The following is a 23,804-nucleotide window of genomic DNA, read 5'->3' on the forward strand; positions in this document are numbered from 1 at the left end:
CTGTTATAGGTTCAGTCCTGTTACTGAACACATACCCTGACAAAAAGCAACTTTAGAGCCCAAAGGGTTTATTTGTCTTACAGTCTCAGGTCACAATCAATCATTGAGGAAAATCAAGGAAGGAATTTGAAGACTCATCTACTTATTCTTTCATAGCGCATTACCTCATACCAAGAACTGACCTCGTAACCAAAGAAGCGCAGGAACCACAGAAGGTGTAGCTTACAGGGCAGAAGGCAGGCAGATGCTTCAGAAGCTTTCATGTACAGTTTAGTACCACCTGCCTAGGGAATGGTGATGCCCATAGTGTTCTGGTCCTCCTACATCAATAAACAACTAAGATAAACACCTATGGTCTTCTTCTCAGGCTAATTTGATCTTTGTAATTCCTCAACTAAGAGTCTCTTCCCAGAGGGTTGTAGGTTGGGTCAAGTTGATTGTTCTAGATAGGATAATCACCTTGGACATTTTGAACAGAATGTTGTGAGTCTGGGAGGATCTGTTTATGCTAACGTGGAACAGAGGGCAGGAAAAAAGGGAGAGGTAAAGGAAAAATAAAACTGGATACATGTAGTATGAGGATGGGCAAAGTGAGCCTGTATTAACTGGAGCTCCTTAAGTATGTGTCAAAGGGGATGGTAGAATGGACCCAATTTCAGGGTCCCCACTTCTTAGTAAAGAAGTATATAAATAAATCTATTTGTTCTTATACCCCTAAATCAGAGGAAAACTGATGGAGCTCAATGATAGGAGAGTCTAAAAGAAAGTGAGCTTTATGTTAAAAGGGTAACTGTGTGGTTCAGACCTTGGTTCCTATCCTTTTTGGAGTCTTGTATCTTACAATTTGGACAAGTCTTCAGATTGTGCATGAAAAACAACAACAATAACAATTCCTACTCCTTCTCCTCTTCCGAGATCCTACAACTGTTAGTTTTCTTTTCTTAAACAGCTTTGGAGAGGAGAGAATGGTTCTTTTCTATAGGACACATTTGTTAGGAAATGTTACTAAAGTTTATGGGTACCTAGAAGAGAGATGATGTGTAAATACATGCGCATCTTTAAAGCTTTAACTACTAACAGCAGGATTTCCTGTGTGAAAACAAAAGCAAGACATTCAAACCTCAGAATGCCAGGATTAGTTAACAGGAGCATTCCAACTCAACTCAGTTGCTGTTTAGCCAACTAAGTCATCTTCTTAGCATTTCGGGAGGTCGTATGTGTGATGGCTATTCTTGGTTGTCAGTTTGACTACAGCTGGAATACACTACAATCCAGAAGTGGAGGACACACTCATGATCCACATCTTGAGGCTGGAAGACACGCTTTTGATTCAGACCTTGAAGAATGGTGACCATGAAAAGCTCAAGCCCAGGCAAGGTGGTATACACCTTTAATCCCAAAAGACAGAGGCAAGCAGATCTCTGAGTTCAAGGCCAACCTGGGACAGATCAAGTTCCAAGTAAAGGAACACTTAGGTCCAGGTGTGCTGGCACACACCTTTAATCTGGGCCATAGCTACTGCTGGAGGCCTACAAAAGAACAATGGAAAAAGGAAGGGTTGGTTCTTTGATTGCTTGCATTTACTTGCTAGCACATCTGTTGGAATCTACTTCTCCAGGATTTCAGCTTATACAGAAGAGCAACAGAAACACCTAGCCTCGTGGGACTGAGCAACTACTAGACTCTTAGATGTCCCATTCACAGCTGCCCATTGTTGGGTTAGTTTGGACTGCAGAGTGTAAGTCATTCCAATAAATTACCTTAAAATATGGAGACATTCCGTAAGTTCTGTGACTCTAGAAAACCATGACTAATACAATATGGAAAGCCAAGGCTCTACTTTGTGTATGTTTGATCATTAATGCCATGTAGTGCTGCTGGACAATCAATTATCTCTAAGGTTTATGTTAGAGACATGGAGGGCCGAAAGATATGGAGTTATTCAATGTTCATTTATGTCTTTTTTTAATTCGTTTACTAATTCTGCAACTTTAAAGATCCCCGAGGAAAAAAAGAAAAGCAGAAGATGCTTGAGTTTTTTCTATTTTTCTTTTCTTTTCTTTTCCTTTCTTTTCTTTTCTTTTTTTTTTTTTGTGGAGAAATATAAAAAACGGAACCAATGAAATCACAGGATAATCATGTGATGTAAAGTTGGTTTGAATGAACAAATCATTCTTTTATAGGAAGAAAATTTTATTTAGTGAATGCAAAACAACAGGAATCTTTTGTGCACAGAGATGTATCGACATTTTACCCGAGGAACTCACAGATAGCTAAAGACTGTTTACTGCAACATTTCAAATAGGGTTTTCTCTTATAAAGGATCCTATTAGCTGGATACCAGAGAACCACATTATAATGATAAGAAATAGGTTTTGAATGTTTGATGTTCAAAAGAAGAAAATAGCTTTGAGTCTATGATGATAAATTGAATACAGCAATCTGATAAAGTGTGTTTTGCAATAAGATTTAAATGGACCTTGGAGCTGTGACGAAAGGATGGACCATCTAGAGACTGCCATACCCAGGGATCCATCCCATAATCAGCTTCCAAACACTGACACCATTGCATACACTAGCAAGATTTTGCTGAAAGGACCCTGATATAGCTGACTCTTGTGAGACTAGGCTGGGGCCTAGCAAACACAGAAGTGGATGCTCACAGTCAGCTAGTGGATGGATCACAGGGCTCCCAATGGAGGAGCTGGAGAAAGTACCCAAGAAGCTAAAGGGACCTGCAACCCTATAGGTGGTATAACATTATGAACTAGCCAGTACCCCGGAGCTCTTGACTCTAGCTGCATATGTATCAAAAGATGGCCTAGTCGGCCATCACTGGAAAGAGAGGCCCATTGGACACACAAACTTTATATGCCCCAGAACAGGGGAACGCCAGGGCCAAAAAAAAAAAAAAGGGGGAATGGGTGGGTAGGGAAATGGGGGAGAGGGGGGAGGGTATGGGGGATTTTTGGGGTAGCATTGGAAATGTAATTGAGGAAAATACGTAATAAAATATATTTAAAAAAAAGGTTTAAATGGACCATTTGTGGTCCTTGTTGTATATAGACTTTTGTAGCCCCAGTAAGGTTTTTTAAGCTTCGTAATATTGTTTTCTAGTGTGGACAATGAGGATTAGAGAACAATGGGAGTTTGCCTTTAAGAACCTGACATCTAGTAGATTCTCAATTAAAGGTTGGCTATCCTTGGCAGTGAACTAATTCTGATAATGTTTTTCAATACTGCTCAATCTTTAGTTTTGTAAAGAAGCACCAGGCAAGGTATCTTTCTCTTTCATTTATTTCAGAATCTACAGGATTAGAAAAGAACTGTAGTCATGAAATCTGTCAGTGATTTCAATCATAATAGCAGCATATATGCTACCTTATAGCATTTTTAATTTATGCAATAATTCAGTTTATAAGTGATAGTGCATCAACTATCCAAGAGAAAGATTCTGTGATATAGAAAATGGGTTAACAAAAAAGTAATTGATGATCTACTTCTGTTTCTCCTACATTTCCAATAGTGTATATCTCATGGCTAGATAAGGTGTATTTCCCTGGAAAGCAAAAGTGAAGTCAGACAGATGGTGTGGTGGATGTTCCCAGACATAACTATGAACTCAACCTGAGTTTAATGGGAGTGTCTATGAATGACTCCCAAATCTTTATTTCTGGAAAACTTCATCCTTGATTCTTCTAGCACAAACTCAAAGGTACCCTATGCTGCTCTTATTTTCCTTTCCTTGAGATCATAACTTTTGTGTCTACTTCCCGAAGGGCACCGGTAGGGACTGCTGTTTTCTCTAGCCAAAAGAATGTGGAAAAAGAGATGGAATATGCACTTTCTAATTACAACACTCAGGCTTCTAGTTTCTGTCTTGCCACTAATCTTTCTCTACCATACTTCTTTGATGACAGAAGCCACCATTTTGGGATTGGCCTATTCGTCTGTGCAGCCTCAGGCCAGAAGCCAATGATAAACTGAGGCCTTCAGTCCAACAAGCCACCAGAAACTCAATCTTGCCAAGGACCGTGTGAACCCATCCACAGGCAAACTGCCAGATGAGAATCTACTCCTGGCTGGCACCTTGACGACAGAGCATTCAGCGAAACTGTGCCCAGACTTCTGACCCACAGAAACTGGGAGATAATCAATTTGTATTCGTTTAAGCAGCGAATCTGGCAGGGATCTTGTCAGACAGCAGTACATTTCTGCTTGAAGTCAGAATGGAGAGAAAGAATGCTGTGCAATGTAATATGAGCGGGAGGGAGGAAGCTTGCTCTGTTTTTCTAGCAAGCTTTTAAGAGCTGTTTACTAATTATCATCGTGGTGATGGTGTGATGATGATGATGAAGATGATGATGTTTATAAATCTCCTAGGGGGTTCTTGAAGGTTGGCAGTTACACAACTCTGATTTAATGTCTGGATGTAGTAGCCAAATATAAATGGAAAACCTGAACTGAATTCATTTGTAAAGTTTCCACAGACTCCACCTACTCCCTGTAACACAAATTCATTGAAAGGAGATTAATTTCTTCTTTTATGCCAAGGTGTTGTGAACCCCACACATTTGGCCAGTGATGAGATAAAACTTCAGTACCAAGCATCTCTAAAACTTTCCTGTATTTGATTTCTCTTTCTAGAAAAGTAATATAATTATCATCAAAGAAAATTCCATCATGTAGATGACAGAACCACATTTGAATATTAATATTTATAGAATAGTGTTACTAATAAAACTAATTCTCATCTTATCTGACTTCCTGTCATCATAATTTACTAAATAGTAATTATCAATTGATCGACTCAGTTTTTAATTTGCTCACATTTTTTATTATTATCCTCATTGTGAAAATAAAGAGCCTGAGATTCAAAAAGATCAGAAGAAATCTTCAAAGATGTACAGAAGAGTTAAGAATTAAGACACGAAGGAAGATCTTTGGATTATTATCTGGAATGCCTTTCCCACTTGATTGTTTCTGTTTTTAATTGCTTCAATTATGGCTTTAGGTCAGTTTTTATTGTCTGTTTTGTAGTAAATTATATAAGATAATACAACCCACAGTAGGGATATAATTTTGCTTTAAGGTTAATGGCCAGAATTTTTATGCCTTAAAAATGGAAAGGACTCCTAAGATTGTGATTAGAATACATGGTAAAGTGAAAAAACTAGAAATTACAGTTTATTGTTTTGGTTTCTGTATTCAGACATATGAAGAGTTTGTTGTTTTGTCTCTTTCTTGGGAATACATTCTGCTGCCAATGTGCTTTCTGAAGCAGCTACAGAGCAATGTGAGCTTCATTACCAATAAACTTTGAGCTCTTCGTCTCAACGTAGCTGAAAAAAAATCAGGTCTAGGGAAGTTTTTAAACCTCTGAGTGAGGCTAAAATTTGTTCAGTTTTTGATCAAGTGATCCTTCCAGAGTTAAGGAAAAAGTAAATCATTGATAAAATATAATCTGATTACATAGAGCCCCAAATGGCCCACTTATAAAAGCTATATGCCCCCCACTCACTCCCAATGCCAAAACCTCTAGAACAACAGAACGAAGAAAGAAACAAACAAACACCACCTTACACAATATGATAAAGCAAATAACTCAGTTTGCATTGTTAATGCTGTCCTTGGCAATAAGCATGAAGTAGGTTTAAGGAAATACTCATCTTAAAAATAACAAGAGAGCAATATAAACCCACTTAATAGAAAAATGAATGGATGTAACACAAGGACTATTTTATAAGAACACAACTGGAAGTTTGAAAATCCTGTTCAAAATCCCTTTTTGTTTCATCCAGTTGCTTATTTCCAGATGAAGCTGCCAATTATCCATATTCTTTCCCAGGTTTCCTTTCCTTTATTTGATTTTTATGCTACAAGTGTATGTGATGCAAAGGGACGGCTGTAAAGCTTGGTTATTGCTTTAAGGTGCATGGCTGGGGAAAACTAGCTTAGGTATAATTGGTAATGCAAAATTGTTTTTCTAATGGATATTTCTAGTTTGGCTGACCTATTATTAGTAATTTTAAAGGAAGCAAAGCCGTCACTTACAATATGTCAACTAACAATATGTCTTCTGGTGCCAATAATTTTTTTGTGAACAAATATAGAAGTATAGGGAAAGTACAAGTCTACAACAAAAGAAAAAAAGAAAAAAGAAAAAAAATCCTCTTCCACTAAAAACAACAAACACCCATGTGTATGCATGAACATAGAAGATGCTTGGCCACGCGAATTTATGTAATGTATATGGTTTGTTCATCTGTAGTGAAAATGAGAACATGGCATCTCTTATCTGCATTTCTAACTGTGGAAATCAATTCTAAAATCCAGGTAAGAAGTCATTCCCTCCAATTTAGGGTGAACACTTGAGGGGAATTGTTTTTTTAACTGTATCAACATGCACTGGTCCTGAAAATACCCAGTCACCTCTCTCTATGGTGCTTTACAGTTATTCCATTGGCTCAGGGATTTGGGGGAGCTTCATATGTGGTGTTTTCCAGAAAGGGTGACAATCTTTCTTGTTTCTTATATGAAGAGTGAACCCAGAAGACATCTAAGTAATACAATGAAAGTCACAGCTAGGCTGGATTTTGGGCAATGTGTCTAGATGGCAGCTGAAACTGAGGGCTGATGTGAGGGAGTCTGGTGGGATTTCTAAGACCCACTGTCAGTAGTCCTTAAGACAGCCACAGAACATCCTCTGTGCTGAAGCCTGCTTTCTGCATATGTGCACCCATGCTGGAAAGCCATCAGGAGGTCACAGATCATGCAGAAGAATCAACACAATGACACAGGCTGATGACAGGCTGACATCTAAGGTCATGCACCAGTTTTCTTTGGGGATGCCCATATAGACCAGGAGAGTTGCATCAGCAAAAATGTCACTGAAAGCTGTCACCAAATTCAACAAACAAGGCAGAATACTACTCACTAATGCACCAATAGCCTGGTAAGTCACGAGTCTGTAATGCCTCCTTGAGAGGTTGCAAAGTGCTTCTTGATCCAGGCATAGAATCATAAACCCTACAGAGATTGGAGCTGCTGGGAATCATCATTCCTGTGATGTTTTCCCAAACAGCCCCATTCGTAAATAGGTTTAGCCAAACTAAATAGTAGTACAAATAACCAAAGTTGAGAAAGAGTAAAAACAGGGATGTACAAATGTATGCACAGCCTGAAAGGACATTTCTGTTTTTATAGGAAGGATATAATTGTCAGTGCATAGGGAATGTAGCTTCGTGGCAGTGTTTAACAGCACAGCCTCAAGTCAGAGATATCTGAGAGCTAGTCTTAGCTCCTTAGCTTTGGTATTCGGCTTCAGGTTCCTCACTGAAAATAACAAGCTTAATAATTGCACCTATATGCACTATGAGGTTGAAGAAAAGATTAAATTAAATTATATATGCAGGGAATTCAGTGGATTGCCTGACATATTAAATTGTGAAAATAGCAGCTACCTATACAATAAAATTATTATCAGCATTACTAATTTTAATTAGGAAATGTTTTTCAAAAGTGATCACTTTGAATTTAACTTGTGTGTCATCTGATCTGGAAGTATAATAAGGGTATCTAATTCTTTCTGGTTTAGTGAGTCAAACAGAAAACCAAAACAAATTGAATCATTCAACTGGTGTATTTAGAATTGCTGATGATTTGAGCATTCAAGAAAGTCAGCGAAACACAGAAATTGCAATTCAACTGTTCTTGAAAATCTCCAAAATCAGTTTTCATTTGTGTAGTCTAATAGTGGGTAAGGCTTATTCATTTTTTAAAAAATATGTATATTTAGAACCTTTTTAAAAAGAAGCATAATGTAAGTTGAACACAGAAGAGACAAACGATGCTAATAGAAGGGGGGTGCACTAAATTCATTCATGTCCCATATTAAATTACAAAATGAATGTATGATGTTTCCATAACTCTGCTGTGGAAACTTCATGCCATCCGTCAGTATTTTAGTTCATCACACACATTCACATGCACAAAAGGGAACATGCAAGTGTCACTCCCCAAGTTGCATACACCATTTCTCTCCTCCTCTGTTGGCAGCACTGTAAGAACCCTGGCTAGGATGATGAATAAGATACAGTGCTAGTGACAAGATTGTTGGACCAATATAGAGACTAATATAGAGAATTAATTCAAATAATACTCTCATCATATATATATATATATATATAAATTTTGCCTCCATTTATGTGTGTGTGTGACCTAGTATCATGTAAGAGGGTGTTAGATCCCCTGAATAGTTTTGAACCATGGGTGCTAGAGATGGAATATAGGTTCTCTTCAAGAGCAACAAGTGCTTTTAACCAGTGAGCATCTCTCTGGCTTCTCATCATATAAGCCAAAACACTCTAGCAAACAAGTTGGTAGAGTCAACAGTATCAAAGGTCCTAGTGTAGCATCATTTGTGCTGACTGTTGAATCCTCACATGCTGTAGAACAGGAAGACTGTTTGCTGACAATTTATACTACCAGATACCAACTCAGGCCTCTGTCCAGCTTTACATTGTCAACATTTGCGGGAACATGAGTAGTTACAAAATCTCCGAGGAAGCTGAAGTTTGGATTGTAAAAGATGAGATGGATAGATTTCATATTTTCATTGCAGATTGTTTTTTTTTTCTTTTCAAACTGCTGAGCATATTTTTTTTAAGGCAGGAAATGCAGCTAGTGTTTGTTTCTAACATGTCTTCTGTTTTGAGATTTCTTCTTTGTAGGAGAAATGTGTTGCCCAGCTGTCTAGAATCCCAGTAAGGATATGGTTCCAGCATGAGCTATCTTACAAGAATTATTTTAGCTGCTTATAAAGAGAATAAAAACGAGATGGGGCTGTTTCATCCAATTTTTACCCACGGTTGGGACACTGTTGCTTAGACCAATGGGACCAATATGAAGAAGTGATGTAAAGTTTAGTTCTGTGCTTTGCCAAGTCAAATTAGTAAATAAGCAGAGCCCTTAAAGATTCTTTGAAATAAGCACTATGAGGCAGCTAGACAAAAAACTAGTTAACACATAAATGAGCTGTTCCACCTGAAATTATAGAGAGACAGTTTAATGCTTACCAGTTTTAATATGTGTAACTACAGCATTCAGACATGTATATATATATATATATATATATATATATATATATATATATATATATATATATATTTACCTCCCCCCACTCACACACACATACACACACACACACATATAAAAAGATACACACATACACAGGTATGCACACACTTACATGCTAATTTCACAGTTATTAACATAACTAGCACTGGCTTATGAAAAAGAACAATAGCCAAATAGGCTGAAAATTGGTCCAGATTAGAGTTCAATTTCCAGCATCTATATTGGGTGGCCCATAACTGCCTTTAAACTCCAGCTCCAAAAAGATCCAATGTCTTGGTTTTAGTGAGTACAAACACAAACATTTACATAACCACGCATAAGCTCACAATTAAAAACAACAGATTTATCATTTTTACAAAAGCAAGAAATATCTAAATCAAACTCTGCATAGAGATTTGTGGAAGAAGGAGGTGTTTCAACCTTTTTATCCTATTTTTTTGAGACTGAATCTTTCAGGTTTTCATGTTTCTTGGTATAAAGTATTAATTACATTCTCCCTAAAAGCAGTATTAAATCAGTGGGTCTTAACATGCATGGGATATTTTGATGGTGAACGATACACACGCATATACTATTATAAATTAAACTTCTGAGTATGAGAAGAACACAGAGGAGATGACAGACAGAAGGCTTCCTGTAGGAAGATACTAATAATTCGGGATTTGAAAAAAAAATAAGTTAAAAAAAAATACAATGGCCATTTTCCAGGAGGCTTGGATATGCAGAATGAGAAAGGAAAGATAGGAAGACATTGAAAGTAAAAGTAATATGTAAAACCACTAAAAACCAGCAGCACACAAATGTGAAAGGACAGCCTAAGAGTGCATCGTGGATTGGGGTGTGTAGCTCAGTGCTCCAGCACACGTGAACATGTGGGAGCCAGAGTTCAATGTCTAGCACTGTGGAAGCAAAAGACACAGTTGCAAACAAAGGCAACCTAAAGGAGAACCAGAGGACCTGGTACTAGCTAGAAGCAAGCTTTGAAACCAACATCAAGAGGAATTGTAAGTTTTTCTGAAGACACCACTAACTATTTCTAATTTCAAGGAAAATCAATATGAATCTGTCATATTGCTAAAAGAATATCACATATGTCGCTTAATTTTATTCTTTAAAATATTTAAAATTTTTGGTTTTGTATCATATATGTGTGTGGGTGTTCAACTTTAAGTATGTACAGCATGTGTGTGTTGGTACCCAGGAATGCTAGAGAAGAGTGTTGGATTCCTGGAAACTAAGTTACAAGCAGTTGGGAACCTCCTGATGTGGATGTTGGAAGCTGAATCTGGGTCCTCTCCAAGAGCAGGAAGCGAGTGTAACTGTCAACTCCAGCCCCATTTGATTCCATTCTGTTCTCACAAAGTTTCCCAAAGCACTCCCCTCCATCCCACTAATTTTGTAAAGAACTAAGGAGAGAGAGAGAGAGACAGAGAGAGAGAGAGAGAGAGAGAGAGACAGAGAGAGAGAGACAGAGAGAGAGAGACACAGAGAGAGAGAGACAGAGAGAGAGAGACAGAGACAGAGACAAAGAGAGAGAGGAAGTATATACTGTCTGAATAAGATGTCAAGGGTTGGAGAGATGGCTCAGTGGTTAAGAGCACCGACTGCTCTTCCAGAGATCCTGAGTTCAATTCCCAGCAACCACACGGTGGCTCATAACCATCTGAAATGGGATCCGATGCCCTCTTCTGTTGTGTTTGAAGACAGCTACAGGGCACTTCTCATGTGTATAAAATAAAGAAATAAAATCTTTAAAAAAATAAAATAAAATAAATAAGATATCAAGGACAAAGCATTTTAAAAATAGCTGGCTTATGCCATTTTTGTCTGGTTTTTAAATGTCATCCTAAGATCATTTAAGTGACTCACTTTTTCTTTTCCTTATTTTCTTATTTTTATTTCTTTACTTATGTACTTTCTAAGAGCAGCCTCAGGCTCTTAGGAAAGTTGAGTGGAAGGCACAGTTACCATGAACTCTCTCACACCGCCGAGTGAAGTAACGTCACAACTGCTGAGCTGGTGTGGATAGATTATTTTTGACTGCTAGCCATTGTTTACTCTCTGTGTTGTATTTTTTCATGGCTTTGGCAAGTACCTAATAATGTATGTGTAATGCTTCTGCCGCACAAATTCTTTAACGGCTTTTAAATTCTGGGTTCCCTCATCTCTCCTTCTTTCTCAAATTTTTTGTTATCACTAATCTTTCACTATCTGTATAGTTTTCCTGGAATACTGCAGTTTTCTGGATGTTTGTTGGGGGCTCATCTATTCAGAATGATACATTTAAAGTTCCCCCAAATTCTATTCCTGGCTTAGTAGGTGGTTTCCATTTGTCACAGTAATATTCCATTATATAGATTTACCATATTTTAAATTCATTCACCCACTGAGAGATATTTTACTGCCCTCAAGTTTTCATCCATCTCTTTTTGGAGATAGAAACCAGGGTACTTTGTGCATGCTAGGTACATTGTACATTGTTCTGACATCTAATCCTCAAGCTACATCCCAACCTTATCTTCAAGTTTTGCCAAATATGAATAAAGTTGTAAGTATTTGTGTGCACTGTTTTGTATGGGAATAACAGGCAGTGCAGAGAGGCTGTATCAGATGGTAAGAATCCATTCATTTATATAAAAGGATACCACAATGTCTTCCAAAATGAAGTGCCATTATATTTCTACTGAACAGGTTAGCTCATTTTTTTTAATTTATATTTCTTTAATAACATACACATCTTTCAGGGTTTTTAAAACACTTATGGTTTCCATTATTTGTTTTAGTTTTCTTCATTAACACATACCAACTACCCATTATATGCTAGTTACAGGTTTTCAAAGCTGGGTTATTTTTCTTTATTTTATTCTTCTCTTTCTATATTTTACTTTGTTTATTCTACTCATTATTTATTATGAGCTATTAGGTTTACCCTCTATTCTATGTATCTCCAGGTAAACTGAGAATTATTTTTATCTAATGAAAACTTCTAATTTCTTATTTTCTATCTAATTTTTTATTTTCTGCACTTTGTCATTCCCTAACCCCAAATCATTTACTGCTTTCTGATCATGGTATTCATCAGAGTCTGTGCACTGCTAAATATATATATAAAACTCCTGAAAAGTGTCGGAAGGAAAGAAATCACTTACCTTGGTTGACGATAAATCTTAACTTCTGTATTGTTGCAAGATTGCCACTAACTCGATAAATTCCATCAACGTCTAGGCCTAAAAACAAATAGCATATTTCACATTAGCACATCGAAGAACTGAGTAGGGATATAATAAAGAAGTGAATACCACACGATGGCTGAACACCCCTTCTCCACAGAGAAGGTAAGTTTCTATTAGCTCAAATAAAGCAAGGTTCAAAAGTTCGATCCCCGATTTTTAATCATATGGTGCTGACACAATGGCATCAAATATGTTTCATTAAAACAACAACAATAATAAACCCCTTGGCATTGCATGGTACACAGGGCATATTTACCATTATTCCCAAGGCAAGCAAGAAGTAGAATGAAGAAATGAACTGTGTGTGTGTGTGTGTGTGTGTGTGTGTGTGTGTGTGTGTGTGAAACTGCTCTTGTTTGGAAAGATAAAATAATTAGGCATTTGTAAATTGTTTTCTTCTCTTTGTTCTCATTTTGTTGATCTCTTCCTATCCTCCACCCTTCTCCACCTGTCCCCATTCCTAATTGTGGACCATTCTCTGTCTGTTGTGATCATGGTCACATGGCATGGATTGGCCTAATGTTTGACCTACAGAGTAAAATGTTATGCTACATATGGCTAGTTTCTAGAATGTTCACATAAGATATTTCATCATAAAAGGAAAATACAGGAAAACCTGGCCGATTGATATGTTAGTTTCAGATAGTTTTGGAATTGGTTATCAAAAGACCTTATCTGGGCCACGAACTTGGATAACCACTCATTTGGCTTTTGACACATTTGCTTATCATGTCTAATTATTTTCATGACCAAGTTTGCAGGATTATTAGGAAATGAGAAATATAAAGGAATACTTATTAATGTACTATCATTATCTCCAATAAATGTTGATGTTATAATTTTTGTGTTAGGAGCACATGTGCTCTCCTATCTCTAGGCTTTCAGAAAAGGCTGGGTGAGATTACTGACCAAGGGCATGGGCCATTATCCCAGCATGTCCTTCAGGGAGGTGGTGTTAAATCATTGTTAATCATTGTGATTCATGATAATAAATGTTAAATAAATTGGAGGGAATTTATGCTACGTTGTAACAAGGACTTTGCAAAGATCTTGCATGGCATGAAATAAGTTCTTTCTCTGCTTTGTCATTTCTAAACTTTACACATTTTAAATTAGGACACTTGTGTTGTGTAATACATTTCTTCAGTAGATTATATGAGAGTGACTTAATTTATGCCACTGGTATTGGTGACATACTGCAGAGAAAACATTGCCCGTAGCCTGAACTCTTCTATGCAATGAACTACAATACTAGTGACAATAGTAATAATGTAGAAATGCTATTTACAAACGCATTAACTGTTTTGAGTTTTGAGCTCCAGAGTATTCTAATGAACAGTATATTTCCAAGACACTTTCCCTTTCTAAGAACATTTTTATAAATATCAAAGATTTTATTCTTTTCAATTTAAAAAATACCTCTGTTGATGTAAGGGGACCTTACAAAGTACAGTGCACATTTGATATCTGAAATGCAACAATCCTTACAATTAAAACCTTTCTAATATTTGATTTCTGCTTTTACTACAGGATCCAGTTGTCCTCACAATTATGCTTTTAAGCTCAGAATGTAAAAAGATTGATTTAGAATGATTTACTGGCCAAATTAAACTAATTATTTTATTGTTTAATTAGACAGTGCTTGGCATTTTGTCTTAATCTGAAAACCTTTAAATAATTTAGTATGTTCTTAAAAGTATTAACATTTGATTTTTTTAAAAAGTAATAGAATTTGTACATTGAACTATATTCTTTTCAAAAATTTTCTTTTCTGAGGATATAAACAACAGCAGATAGCAGTTTTTAATTATCTGAAGTCATTATCAGTGTTCCCATACTGTCTATAGAACAAAGTTCAGGATAGCAATTTGGAGGCTGTTTAGTAAGGGTTAGGGTTTAGATGTAGCCCAACATCATTCAGAACTAAGAGTTACGAGTAATTTCGCCTGTCAACCAATATAAAATTTGGCCAAATGAAGATTGCCCTAACGAAAACAATGTATAAACTATAGAAAAGAGAAATTCAGAGGAAAAATATTTTTAGAAGACAGAAACATCAATGAACAATATGAATCCATGTTCTCCAAATGAGAGGTTTCAGGGGACATTAAAAGAATCATAGTAATATTAGTTGAGAGAATTATTGAAGATGAAAAGTCTAGTAAAAATAAATACATTGAGTAGGTATTTATTTGTTTTGCTAATTAGCTGATGTCAAAAATAAGTGAAAACAAATTCCAACACAATTTAATATGAATCACGACTTTCCTTAAGCCTCGTTTTAAATATGAATATCTTTAAAATACAATGTAAAGTGAAATGCCCTTTTACTTATTGTCTAAGGCTCATAATATTATATTTTATATGTATTTGAAGTGTATGTTGTCTTGGGCTGCAGAGTGAACTTCAACCACGGAAATGCCTCAGAGTCCCAAGCCTTTGTAAGTTGAAACTGCAGCCTTGGTATTTTGGAAATTTTGGCAGAAATGTACTTTTTAAAAAATTTTTAATTTTTTTTTAATTCAGTAATCAAAAACATTTGAAAGTGGAGTGTGGATTGGATATATATATATATATTACATAGGAACAAATGAAATGTACTGTAGTGTTTAAAGAAAGCAGCCTTATCCTAAATGAATGACCCATTTTCCCTTGGGACAAAAGCAGGGTGTGTTGGTGATAGAGATGGAGAGGATAATTCAGACCTATGCCACTTCTGCGGTTGGGTAACTGAGTCATAGCTGAGAAGTTGTTTGTGGCTTCAGCTAGAAACCAGAGAGTGAGGGGGAGTGAAGTAAAACATATTAGATGTAGTACAGATGTAATGACACAGCTTCTAAGCCCTTGAGATTCAGAGATATGAATATCATCTATCTTGCAAATAATAACAATCTCCGACCTTAGTGGCTCCTCCTTTGAATGGGTTCTGCCCTCTGCTATCATACTTTTAAAGTTTTGTAAGTCGAGAGAAAAATGACAAAGTGCATAGTAGAAAGCAGAGAATTTCATTAAAAAAAAATAATCTGGAGCCTATCAGTGAAGTTCAGTAATTATAAATCATCTAGGCTCCGACTTGATATTGATTAGCTCTCCCTGGAATGGCTCACAGAATGGCAACCTTGAAATCCTGAGAGAGCATTATCTGAATTGGCGTTATTCACGTGTCAGTCCTTTTTTATTCTAAGAACTTTGAAAGTTCTGCCAAACCAAACCAATGTAAATTGGTGGCTTTGGACATCCTTTTCATGACCACATTATCCTTGCTGGCCTGGGAACTACTCATTTTGGAAACAAAGTTAGACTTGGTATGAGTTTTAAATGAGTGGTGTCTTCAAGGTGCCCACACTGTGCTTTGGTGAAGGTTGAGACAAATTACTCTGAGTGTGAGCTCTTTTCAGTAAATACCATGAGTGGATGCAGCCTGAGGGGTTTGTTTGCTGTGCTAGGAATACATTGGGAAGATGATGAGACCAAGTCAACGCACTTTTGTTGAAAACAAACCAGACTGGGATGAAGAGGATTGCAAAGATTTCTCAGAAGAGAAGAACCACATTCTCTGAAGTATCCTTGGCTTACTCAACAGCGGACATTTTACGTTTCAGAACAACGCTGACCGTTGGTGCAAGTTGCCGGGTGTTGCTGCAGGGGATTTAAAAATGTTGTTCCCTTGTTTTCTCTACTGAAGAAGCCTAAGCCTGGGTAGCCTTAGTTCAGCCACAATGCTGGCAAGGTCCTGAGGAGGAGGGGCTGGTTTTCTTTTAGTCTTAAGTCACAACCCTGTGGCAAGTTCAGCAAGGACAGAGCCAGCAGCACTCGCACCCCATTATGATTCTCTTTTGGCTTCAAGGTTTAAGAATTGTTTTTGATCCATAAATGTTTCTGAATGGTATTTTGTAAAAAAAAATTATCTCATCACAACGGCTGTTGTTCTGTTTCATAACCGATGGCATGAATATTTGTTTCAGTTTCATAAGGCTTCTCTGAGATCAAGTGGATGGTTTTGGAGAAATTGTCTTTTTCCTTTCTCAAGGATTTATTTTAAATTATCGTTGAATTGAGCACCAAAATCTCTCTAAGAAACACTCTACACCTGGGACTTTTCAGATTACTGTTGTTTTGTTCTATCGCTTAATACCTGTGTTTATCTACTGCCCCTTTCCACTGCTTCCTTATTGCACTAAGGATTAAGCCCAGATGAAACCATTGTGCATGGTAGACAAGCACTCTGTGGCTAAATGATGGCCTTAGCTCCCTGTTCTCTGTACATAGAATTTCTTTATTATGGTTGTTATTCAAGTATCTAGTTGCTCCTGTGATTAAAAGACAGAATTAACTAAACAGTAGGCATGTGTACTGTTGTACAGGTTGTACATCCATCTGAAAATCTGGAATCTGAAATGTACCAAAGCCTGAAATTCAACTTAGAGCTTCAAATGAATTCATAGGTGAAGTTCCATGCCACCTATGCATCTACCCTCAGACCACATGTTATACAAAACATAACTATGTTCCACGTGCAGGGTTGGGTCTCTTCATCATGATATCTATCCTATGAGCAAATTTTATAAAGCCTCCAAATAGTCAGAAATCAGAAACAAGTTTCTCCTTAACTATTTTACATGAGGAATAATCTATATCTGGACAGATCCCTTTTATTTTCTCAAAGCTGAGTGCCAGCTTTCTGTAGGGCCAGTGGTTGGTGAGTATACGTCTCCCAGCTACACAACTGAGGAATTAACTGTATAGAGAGCATGGTATGTTTTTCTTTTCTTTTCTTCTTTTTTTTATGTTGTATTTTTCTAAGTCAAAATTTTGTTGTAGAGCACAAGGGAGCTTGGTTCTTCACCACCCTCCACTTAGAAGGCACTGTCTTCAGAGGCCCCTTCCCAGCATGAGATGAACATGGGGACTACTGTTCTCTGAGTGGAGTTGATGCTATAATTCAGTGAGCTGCTTTATTTACTGACCTTTTGCCGATTTCTGCTTACTATATGTGTTGACTGAAAATTAGGATATTCCGTGGGATTTCCCTGGAATAAACGGTGCCTATTAATGTTGTCTGGGAACTGTGTTTCCTTTGGTTATGTTTCTGTCTTCTTGAAGTCTATTTGTAGTGTACTGATGGCACCATTTCTGTTGCAAGAACTAGTCTTCTCTTCTTTCTCTGTCTCCGTTCCTCCCTTCTATCCTTCCTTCCATCCTCCCTCCCTTCCTTCCTTTTGACCTTTTCTTAAAGCATATCCTTTTCATCTTCTTATTGGGATTTTTGAGAAAAGAAAAAACACAGTTGTTTGAAGCAGCTGCCATCTTGAATTCAAAATTTGACATGTTGATATGGGTGTTTTTTACCGGTGCATAGTTTGTAAGTGATGGTGGATAAAATTATGAATATTTTAATTCTTTGCTATGTTTCTATACTCTATCATTAAGAGATTATGGTAGGACACATGCTCCACTATGTTCATAGCAGCCTTATTTATAATAGCCAGAAGCTGGAAAGAACCCAGATGCCCCTCAACAGAGGAATGGATACAGAAAATGTGGTACATTTACACAATGGAGTACTACTCAGCTATTAAAAGGAATGAATTTATGAAATTCCTAGGCAAATGGATGGATCTGGAGGGCATCATCCTGAGTGAGGTAACATATTCACAAAGGAACTCACACAATATGTACTCACTGATAAGTGGATATTAGCCCAAAAACTTAGGCTACCCAAGATATAAGATACAATTTGTTAAACGCATGAAACTCAAGAAGAACGAAGACCAAATTGTGGACACTGTGCCCCTTCTTGGAATTGGGAACAAAACACCCATGGAAAGAGTTACAGAGATAAAGTTTGGAGCTGTGAAGAAAGGATGGACCATCTAAAGACTGCCATATCCAGGGATCTATCCCATAATCAGCTTCCAAACGCTGACACCATTGCATACACTAGCAAGATTTTGCTGAAAGGACCCAGATATAGCTGTCTCTTGTGAGACAATGCCGGGGCCTAGCAAACACAGAAGTGGATGCTCACAGTCAGCTATTGGATGGATCACAGGGCCCCCAATGGAGGAGCTAGAGAAAGTACCCAAGGAGCTAAAGGGAACTGCAACTCCATAGGTGGAACATTATTATGAACTAACCAGTACCCCAGAGCTCTTGACTCTAGCTGCATTTGTATCAAAAGATGGCCTAGTAGGCCATCACTGGAAAGAGAGGCCCATTGGACTTGCCAACTTTATATGCCCCAGTACAGGGGAATGCCAGGGCCAAGGGGTGGGGGTGGGTGGGTGGGGGATTGGGGGGGGGAGTGTATTGGGGACTTTTTGGATAGCATTGGGAATGTAATTGAGGAAAATACCTAATTAAAAAAAAAGAGATTATGGTAACAAAAGATTTTATTTCAGTACATCTTTCATAATGTTTTTTGGTATTCCTGATTTTTATTGTGTTTATAGAAATGCTATTGTCATTATAATTTTAGTAATTTCAACTTAATATTGAGAGTTTTCCCTCTTATTTTCTCGCTAGTACTTTATTTTTCAATTTTCTTTTATTTTTGATAATAGTCCTATCTTATTATATCTACATTTGGGGTTCTTGTTTGATAGAAACAAGTATTGCAAATAACTATCTTTTTCTATTAAGTTAATAATAAAATTTGTATCTTCAAATATGTCTTTACTTCTCTTATTTATTTTTGTTAAGGTAATCAGGAAAATTTCACTGGTATATTGTTTGAATACTTACTTGTGAGTTTTTATCCACTAGGTATTTATGGGAGATTCCCACGAAAAAGCAGAACTGTTCTTCTTATAACAGTGTGACAAACATTTGTTGCTTAATTAAAAACTACTAAATGATGAGGCTGCTCAGTGGTTGAGAGCCCTGGCTACTCTTGTAGTCTGGGGTTCTATTCCTAGCACCCACATAGTAACCCACAACTGTTGGCAACCCTTTTCCATGGGAATCTGATGTCTTTTTCTGGTCTTTGTATGTGCACGCATGCCCTCAGGCACACGTATATTCACATAAAATGAAATGAACAAATGTTAAAAGAATATTAAACTGGGATCGGATCACTAAGAAACTGCTTTTAAATGGTACAGAGCCTGTGCAACTGATAAAGGATGTACCATTTTGTATCATTTCCATAGTGACACAGAGGGGCTGGATTCCAGATTTGAGGTAAGTTTCTTAAAATGCCAAGTACACATAACTAAGGAAACTAAAAAAGAGCTTTGTGTCCAACACAGAGGTTCTGGGACCAGAAGGAGGATCACCTTCCCAAACTTTCCATTAGCCACTTGAGTGGAGCACTACCCCGTACACACCATTGTCCCTGAAACCCAGTCCTAGGAAAGGAAAGCATTTAATATCCATCCCAAAACATTTGTTTATTAATCTTAATCATATTTCCTGTCATGCACACTGCTGAATCTGAATGAACGCTGTCCTATTGTGGCAGCTGGGAAGACAAGTACCTGCTGACATTGTGCCAGAGTTGAAATATGTTAAAAAGAAAGAAAGAAAAGGACAAAATCCATAGTTGGAAGTGTGTTACACTTTGGGTTTACCAATGCTGCACTGCACCACTTAAGTCTTAGCATGTCTATATGGTATTCGAACATTAAGAGGACCTCAGGTGAGAGGGAACACGGTTACTGATCAGGTTTAAATATTATCAGGTATTTTCTTTAGAGATAGATTTCAAAAAAATCTTGGAAAATCTTCTATCATACCACACTCCTAGTTTTATTGCATTGCTTTCCACACTCTTTATATATGTTGGATATTGGGAATTGTATGAGTAGAAGAGAAACCTACTGAACCTTGGGACTTTCTGTGAAGAATAGAAGCTACTGTCAACCACTGTGAGACAGCATCTCCTATGCCTGTCTTAGAATCTTGCCAAATATCTCACCAATTTCTCATAATGAAAGGCACTTACCCACACTGCTGAACTCCAGCAACGTAGATAGCAGTGCACACGAGCTCCATTCTTGGCATCCATTTCCTGTGCTACATAATGGATCTTGATTGCTTTTGCATATAACCTCCATAATGCTGCTCATATTCCAACTTTGACTATTGGGCCAACTTCTTTTAAAATCATACCTTTTAACTTAGGGATTACTAAATGGTAGGTGAATCAGGGAAAAGATGACGGAAAATGTTCCAATCTGGCCAATGTGGTGTAGATGGAAGCCATTTTTATGCCATATTTAATATCTGGGTGAGATGAAATGATAGTCAAAGGATGATATTCCACGTGTGGCTACTCATATTTTATATGCTTACTTATATCTGTCTAACTCAGCAAAGCATTTGAGGTTGTAGGATGGTATTCATGACTATAATTTACAGAATTATACCAATCAGAAAGCCATTCCAATACATCTCTCAAGGTAAAATATTTCAGAAAGATCCTGAGTTTGACCATGAAATATCAGGAAGAATGTAGTGATCAGAATAAAGTTGACAGACTGAAATGATTTCTGGAGAACAGAAAACATGGCCTATAAATCACCCTTGATCAGTTTTAGTATGTTTTTTGCTCTCATACCAATCTCAATCTTGGAGGTAAGCATTAGCCAGTGCCTCTGGATATCATTAAGGAGACACTGTTATCTTCAAGGAAACTTTCACATAGCTGGAAGATGCTGACACTGGAAGTTGCATTCAGTTCAGCTGATGCCATTCTCTGCATTGGCTCTCATCTTTCCCAGCTCCACTGTAGAGTTTTATTTTATTTTATTTTATTTTTCTACTGTGATCATGCTAAAATACATACATACAAAATAAATACATCATTCCTTTGGTATTGGGACTTGTTTAATGAGTTGCATGAAAATAAATAGGAGAAGCAGAAACAAAGGGCCTATTTGGGTCTGCTGCTGTCATTTTGTAGTTTTCTGGCACATACACTAGGGAAACCTGAGGTTTAGTGGCAGTAGGGTGTTCCAGTAGAGTCAAGAGAGAAACAAAATTTCACGTGGACACCATTATTAAGGAAACCTGAAGTCTGGTAAGAAGTAATCTATATTCTTTCTTCATACACATATTCCTTTAAAATATTTTAGCAATAGACTCTTTCATAAATTAAAGACATACAATAAAAGGCTGACCAAGACAAACATGAAAAAAAAGCCCTAAAAATGGCTTCTTTTGTGATGAAGTCATGACACTTACATAAAGTCTAGTCTCTGGTCCCATCATGCTTGAAATAGATATTGATGTAAAATTCATATATTTGTTGTCATTCTTTCAATCTCTCCACTCCTATTTTCCTTTAAACATCTAAACAAAGTGACCTCATTGTTTTCCATTGGGCTTCTTTTTTAAAACATTGGCAGGGATGATTGAGATTCAGGAATGTGGGAAAATGGATTCCCAAACCACGTCCCTCCCCTTTCATTCTGAACTGTAATTTTTGGCTTGGCTTGACTCACAGTCATCACATTTCAGCCTGAATCTCTCCGTAAAGTGATCTTTCTTAAACATTTCTCTCACTCATCAAGGGATCAGAAGCAAAGCCATGCTTGCCTTTCAGCAAAACACTTATAAGGGGGCTCTTACAGAGAAGTCACAAGAGCTAAATTTCATCCAAAATTGTTTGAAAAAGCACACGTTTTCAGTGCTTTGCGGTCCTCTGTGAATCTTGTCATCTGTATGCCGTGAGCTCCTGCAGCTATTTTAATCTGTTTTTGTTTGCAATCCATTTGGTGTCCACCCAAGGAAATGCAGGTGATTCTAATTAACTTACTGCTAAAGATGTTGGAAAAAAAAAAAAAAAACCTTAGTCCTGTTGTACAGAATTATACACTTAAAACCTGTCTCCTATTATTTATAGCACGTTATTAATGAAGATGACTGTATGCATATATTTACTACCTAATTCACTGTTGTTCACTTTTTTTGTTAAAAACAAAAACAAAACAAAACCAAACCAATGAGGTTTATGAAACAAGGAAAAGCCACACACATACACAAACACACAGACACGTAAATACAGACCCTAGGAATGTTTGCCAACTTTTATTTAACAAGAGTAGCAACTTAAAAATAACATTATTTTTACTTTGTGCAACATAGTTTAATATCTGAAATAACCCTGTTCCAATAAAAACCTATTGAAATACTCTCAGGCCTAACTTTGCCCTGAAGGTAAAAGTGATTAATTGAAAGACTTTGGCAGATCTCCGCTCACCACCAGGGCAGTTTAATTTAGAACACATTCAACCATTTCTCAGTGTCTCTGTGCTGGTGGGGCATGACTTTTGATCTTCTCTGGGGAGGCGCCTGTAACTCAGAGCCTTAGGCTAGCCACTTCCTGGAGGGTTTTCATGGTTGCCCCTGCTAAGCATTCAGGTGAGAGACAGTTCTGTTGTCCTAGCATCTCTGCCCTAGAGGAGTAAAGATAATTCTAGGCACAAAAAGGACATCTCTACAAACCTGACTGGGTCCATCAACCATCAGCCCAAGCACACTGACATTACACACAAGATGGTTCTTTTCAGCCTGATGCTCTTGGACTTCTGAGATGTTCTAGCACCATTAGACACATCCCCAGTGAAGACAAAGCCCAGTAAAGCCCACAGTAGTGATGATGTTTGATCCTTTGAGTCTTGGAAGACACAAGCAAGATTACTTTTTTGTGACTGTAGGAGAATCTACATTTTCTATTTTGTAAGTATTTTAGCTAAACCGAAAAAAAAAGAGATTTGGGTACATTCCTCTGCTTTGGCAGACGGAACAACGTTAGTTGTGGTTGCGTGGAAGGATTGACAAGCCAAAATATATAGGAAAGGACATCCTTGAGTTGGCGAACTCCAGTTCTCTGTGGAATTTGACAAATACTGATTAAGCACTCACTGCATAGAAATAGATATTAGATATTTGGTACAGACCACAGTATATACAAGGTGTGTGTGTGTGTGTGTGTGTGTGTGTGTAAGTACATTTTTCCCAACTGTAGTCTGAGCCTGAGCCTCATGTGTTGAACTTTATGCAAACATTCATTCATTCATTATTAGTACTAGGCTTTGAAACTAGGGCCGTGTGAATGCTAGGCAAGTATATCTCCAGATGACATCAGCTTTTAATTTTTTTTAAAAATTTTTCTTCACTGTATACTCGGAGACAGGGTCTGACTAGATTGGTCTTGTCCAGATTGGTCTTGAACTCACTACTACATGGAGGTAGAACTTACAGTTGCTACACTGTTGCCTTAGATTTTGGGTACCTGGGAATACAAATGTGTGCCCTATAACATGTTCCTTTGAAATCCTCTGTATGTACTGGAAAGGTGGCTAATCATTTAAGAGCAATTGATGCTTTTCTAGAGGACTGAAGTTTAGTTCTTAATCTCCCAATAGGCAGCCCACAACCACCTCACTTCGGGGGATCTAATACCTTCTTCTGGCCTCTGTAGATGCC

The 23,804-nt window shown here is 37.3% G+C and overlaps 1 protein-coding gene across 3 annotated transcripts in view; it reads right to left on the reverse strand.

Moving 5' to 3' along the window:
- Arhgap15 (Rho GTPase activating protein 15) overlaps positions 1-23,804 on the reverse strand; it is a 638,684-nt gene that overhangs the window by 208,619 nt on the left and 406,261 nt on the right. For all 3 annotated transcript variants that reach the window (XM_021155709.2, XM_029472910.2, XM_085834942.1), the window contains one exon: positions 12,288-12,365. In XM_021155709.2, the coding sequence (XP_021011368.1) occupies positions 12,288-12,365 (78 nt within the window). The remainder of the gene's footprint in view (positions 1-12,287; positions 12,366-23,804) is intronic.

Source organism: Mus caroli, unplaced genomic scaffold (genome assembly GCF_978045245.1).
Source record: "Mus caroli unplaced genomic scaffold, Mus_caroli_1 scaffold_2, whole genome shotgun sequence".
Lineage (NCBI taxonomy): Eukaryota > Metazoa > Chordata > Mammalia > Rodentia > Muridae > Mus > Mus caroli.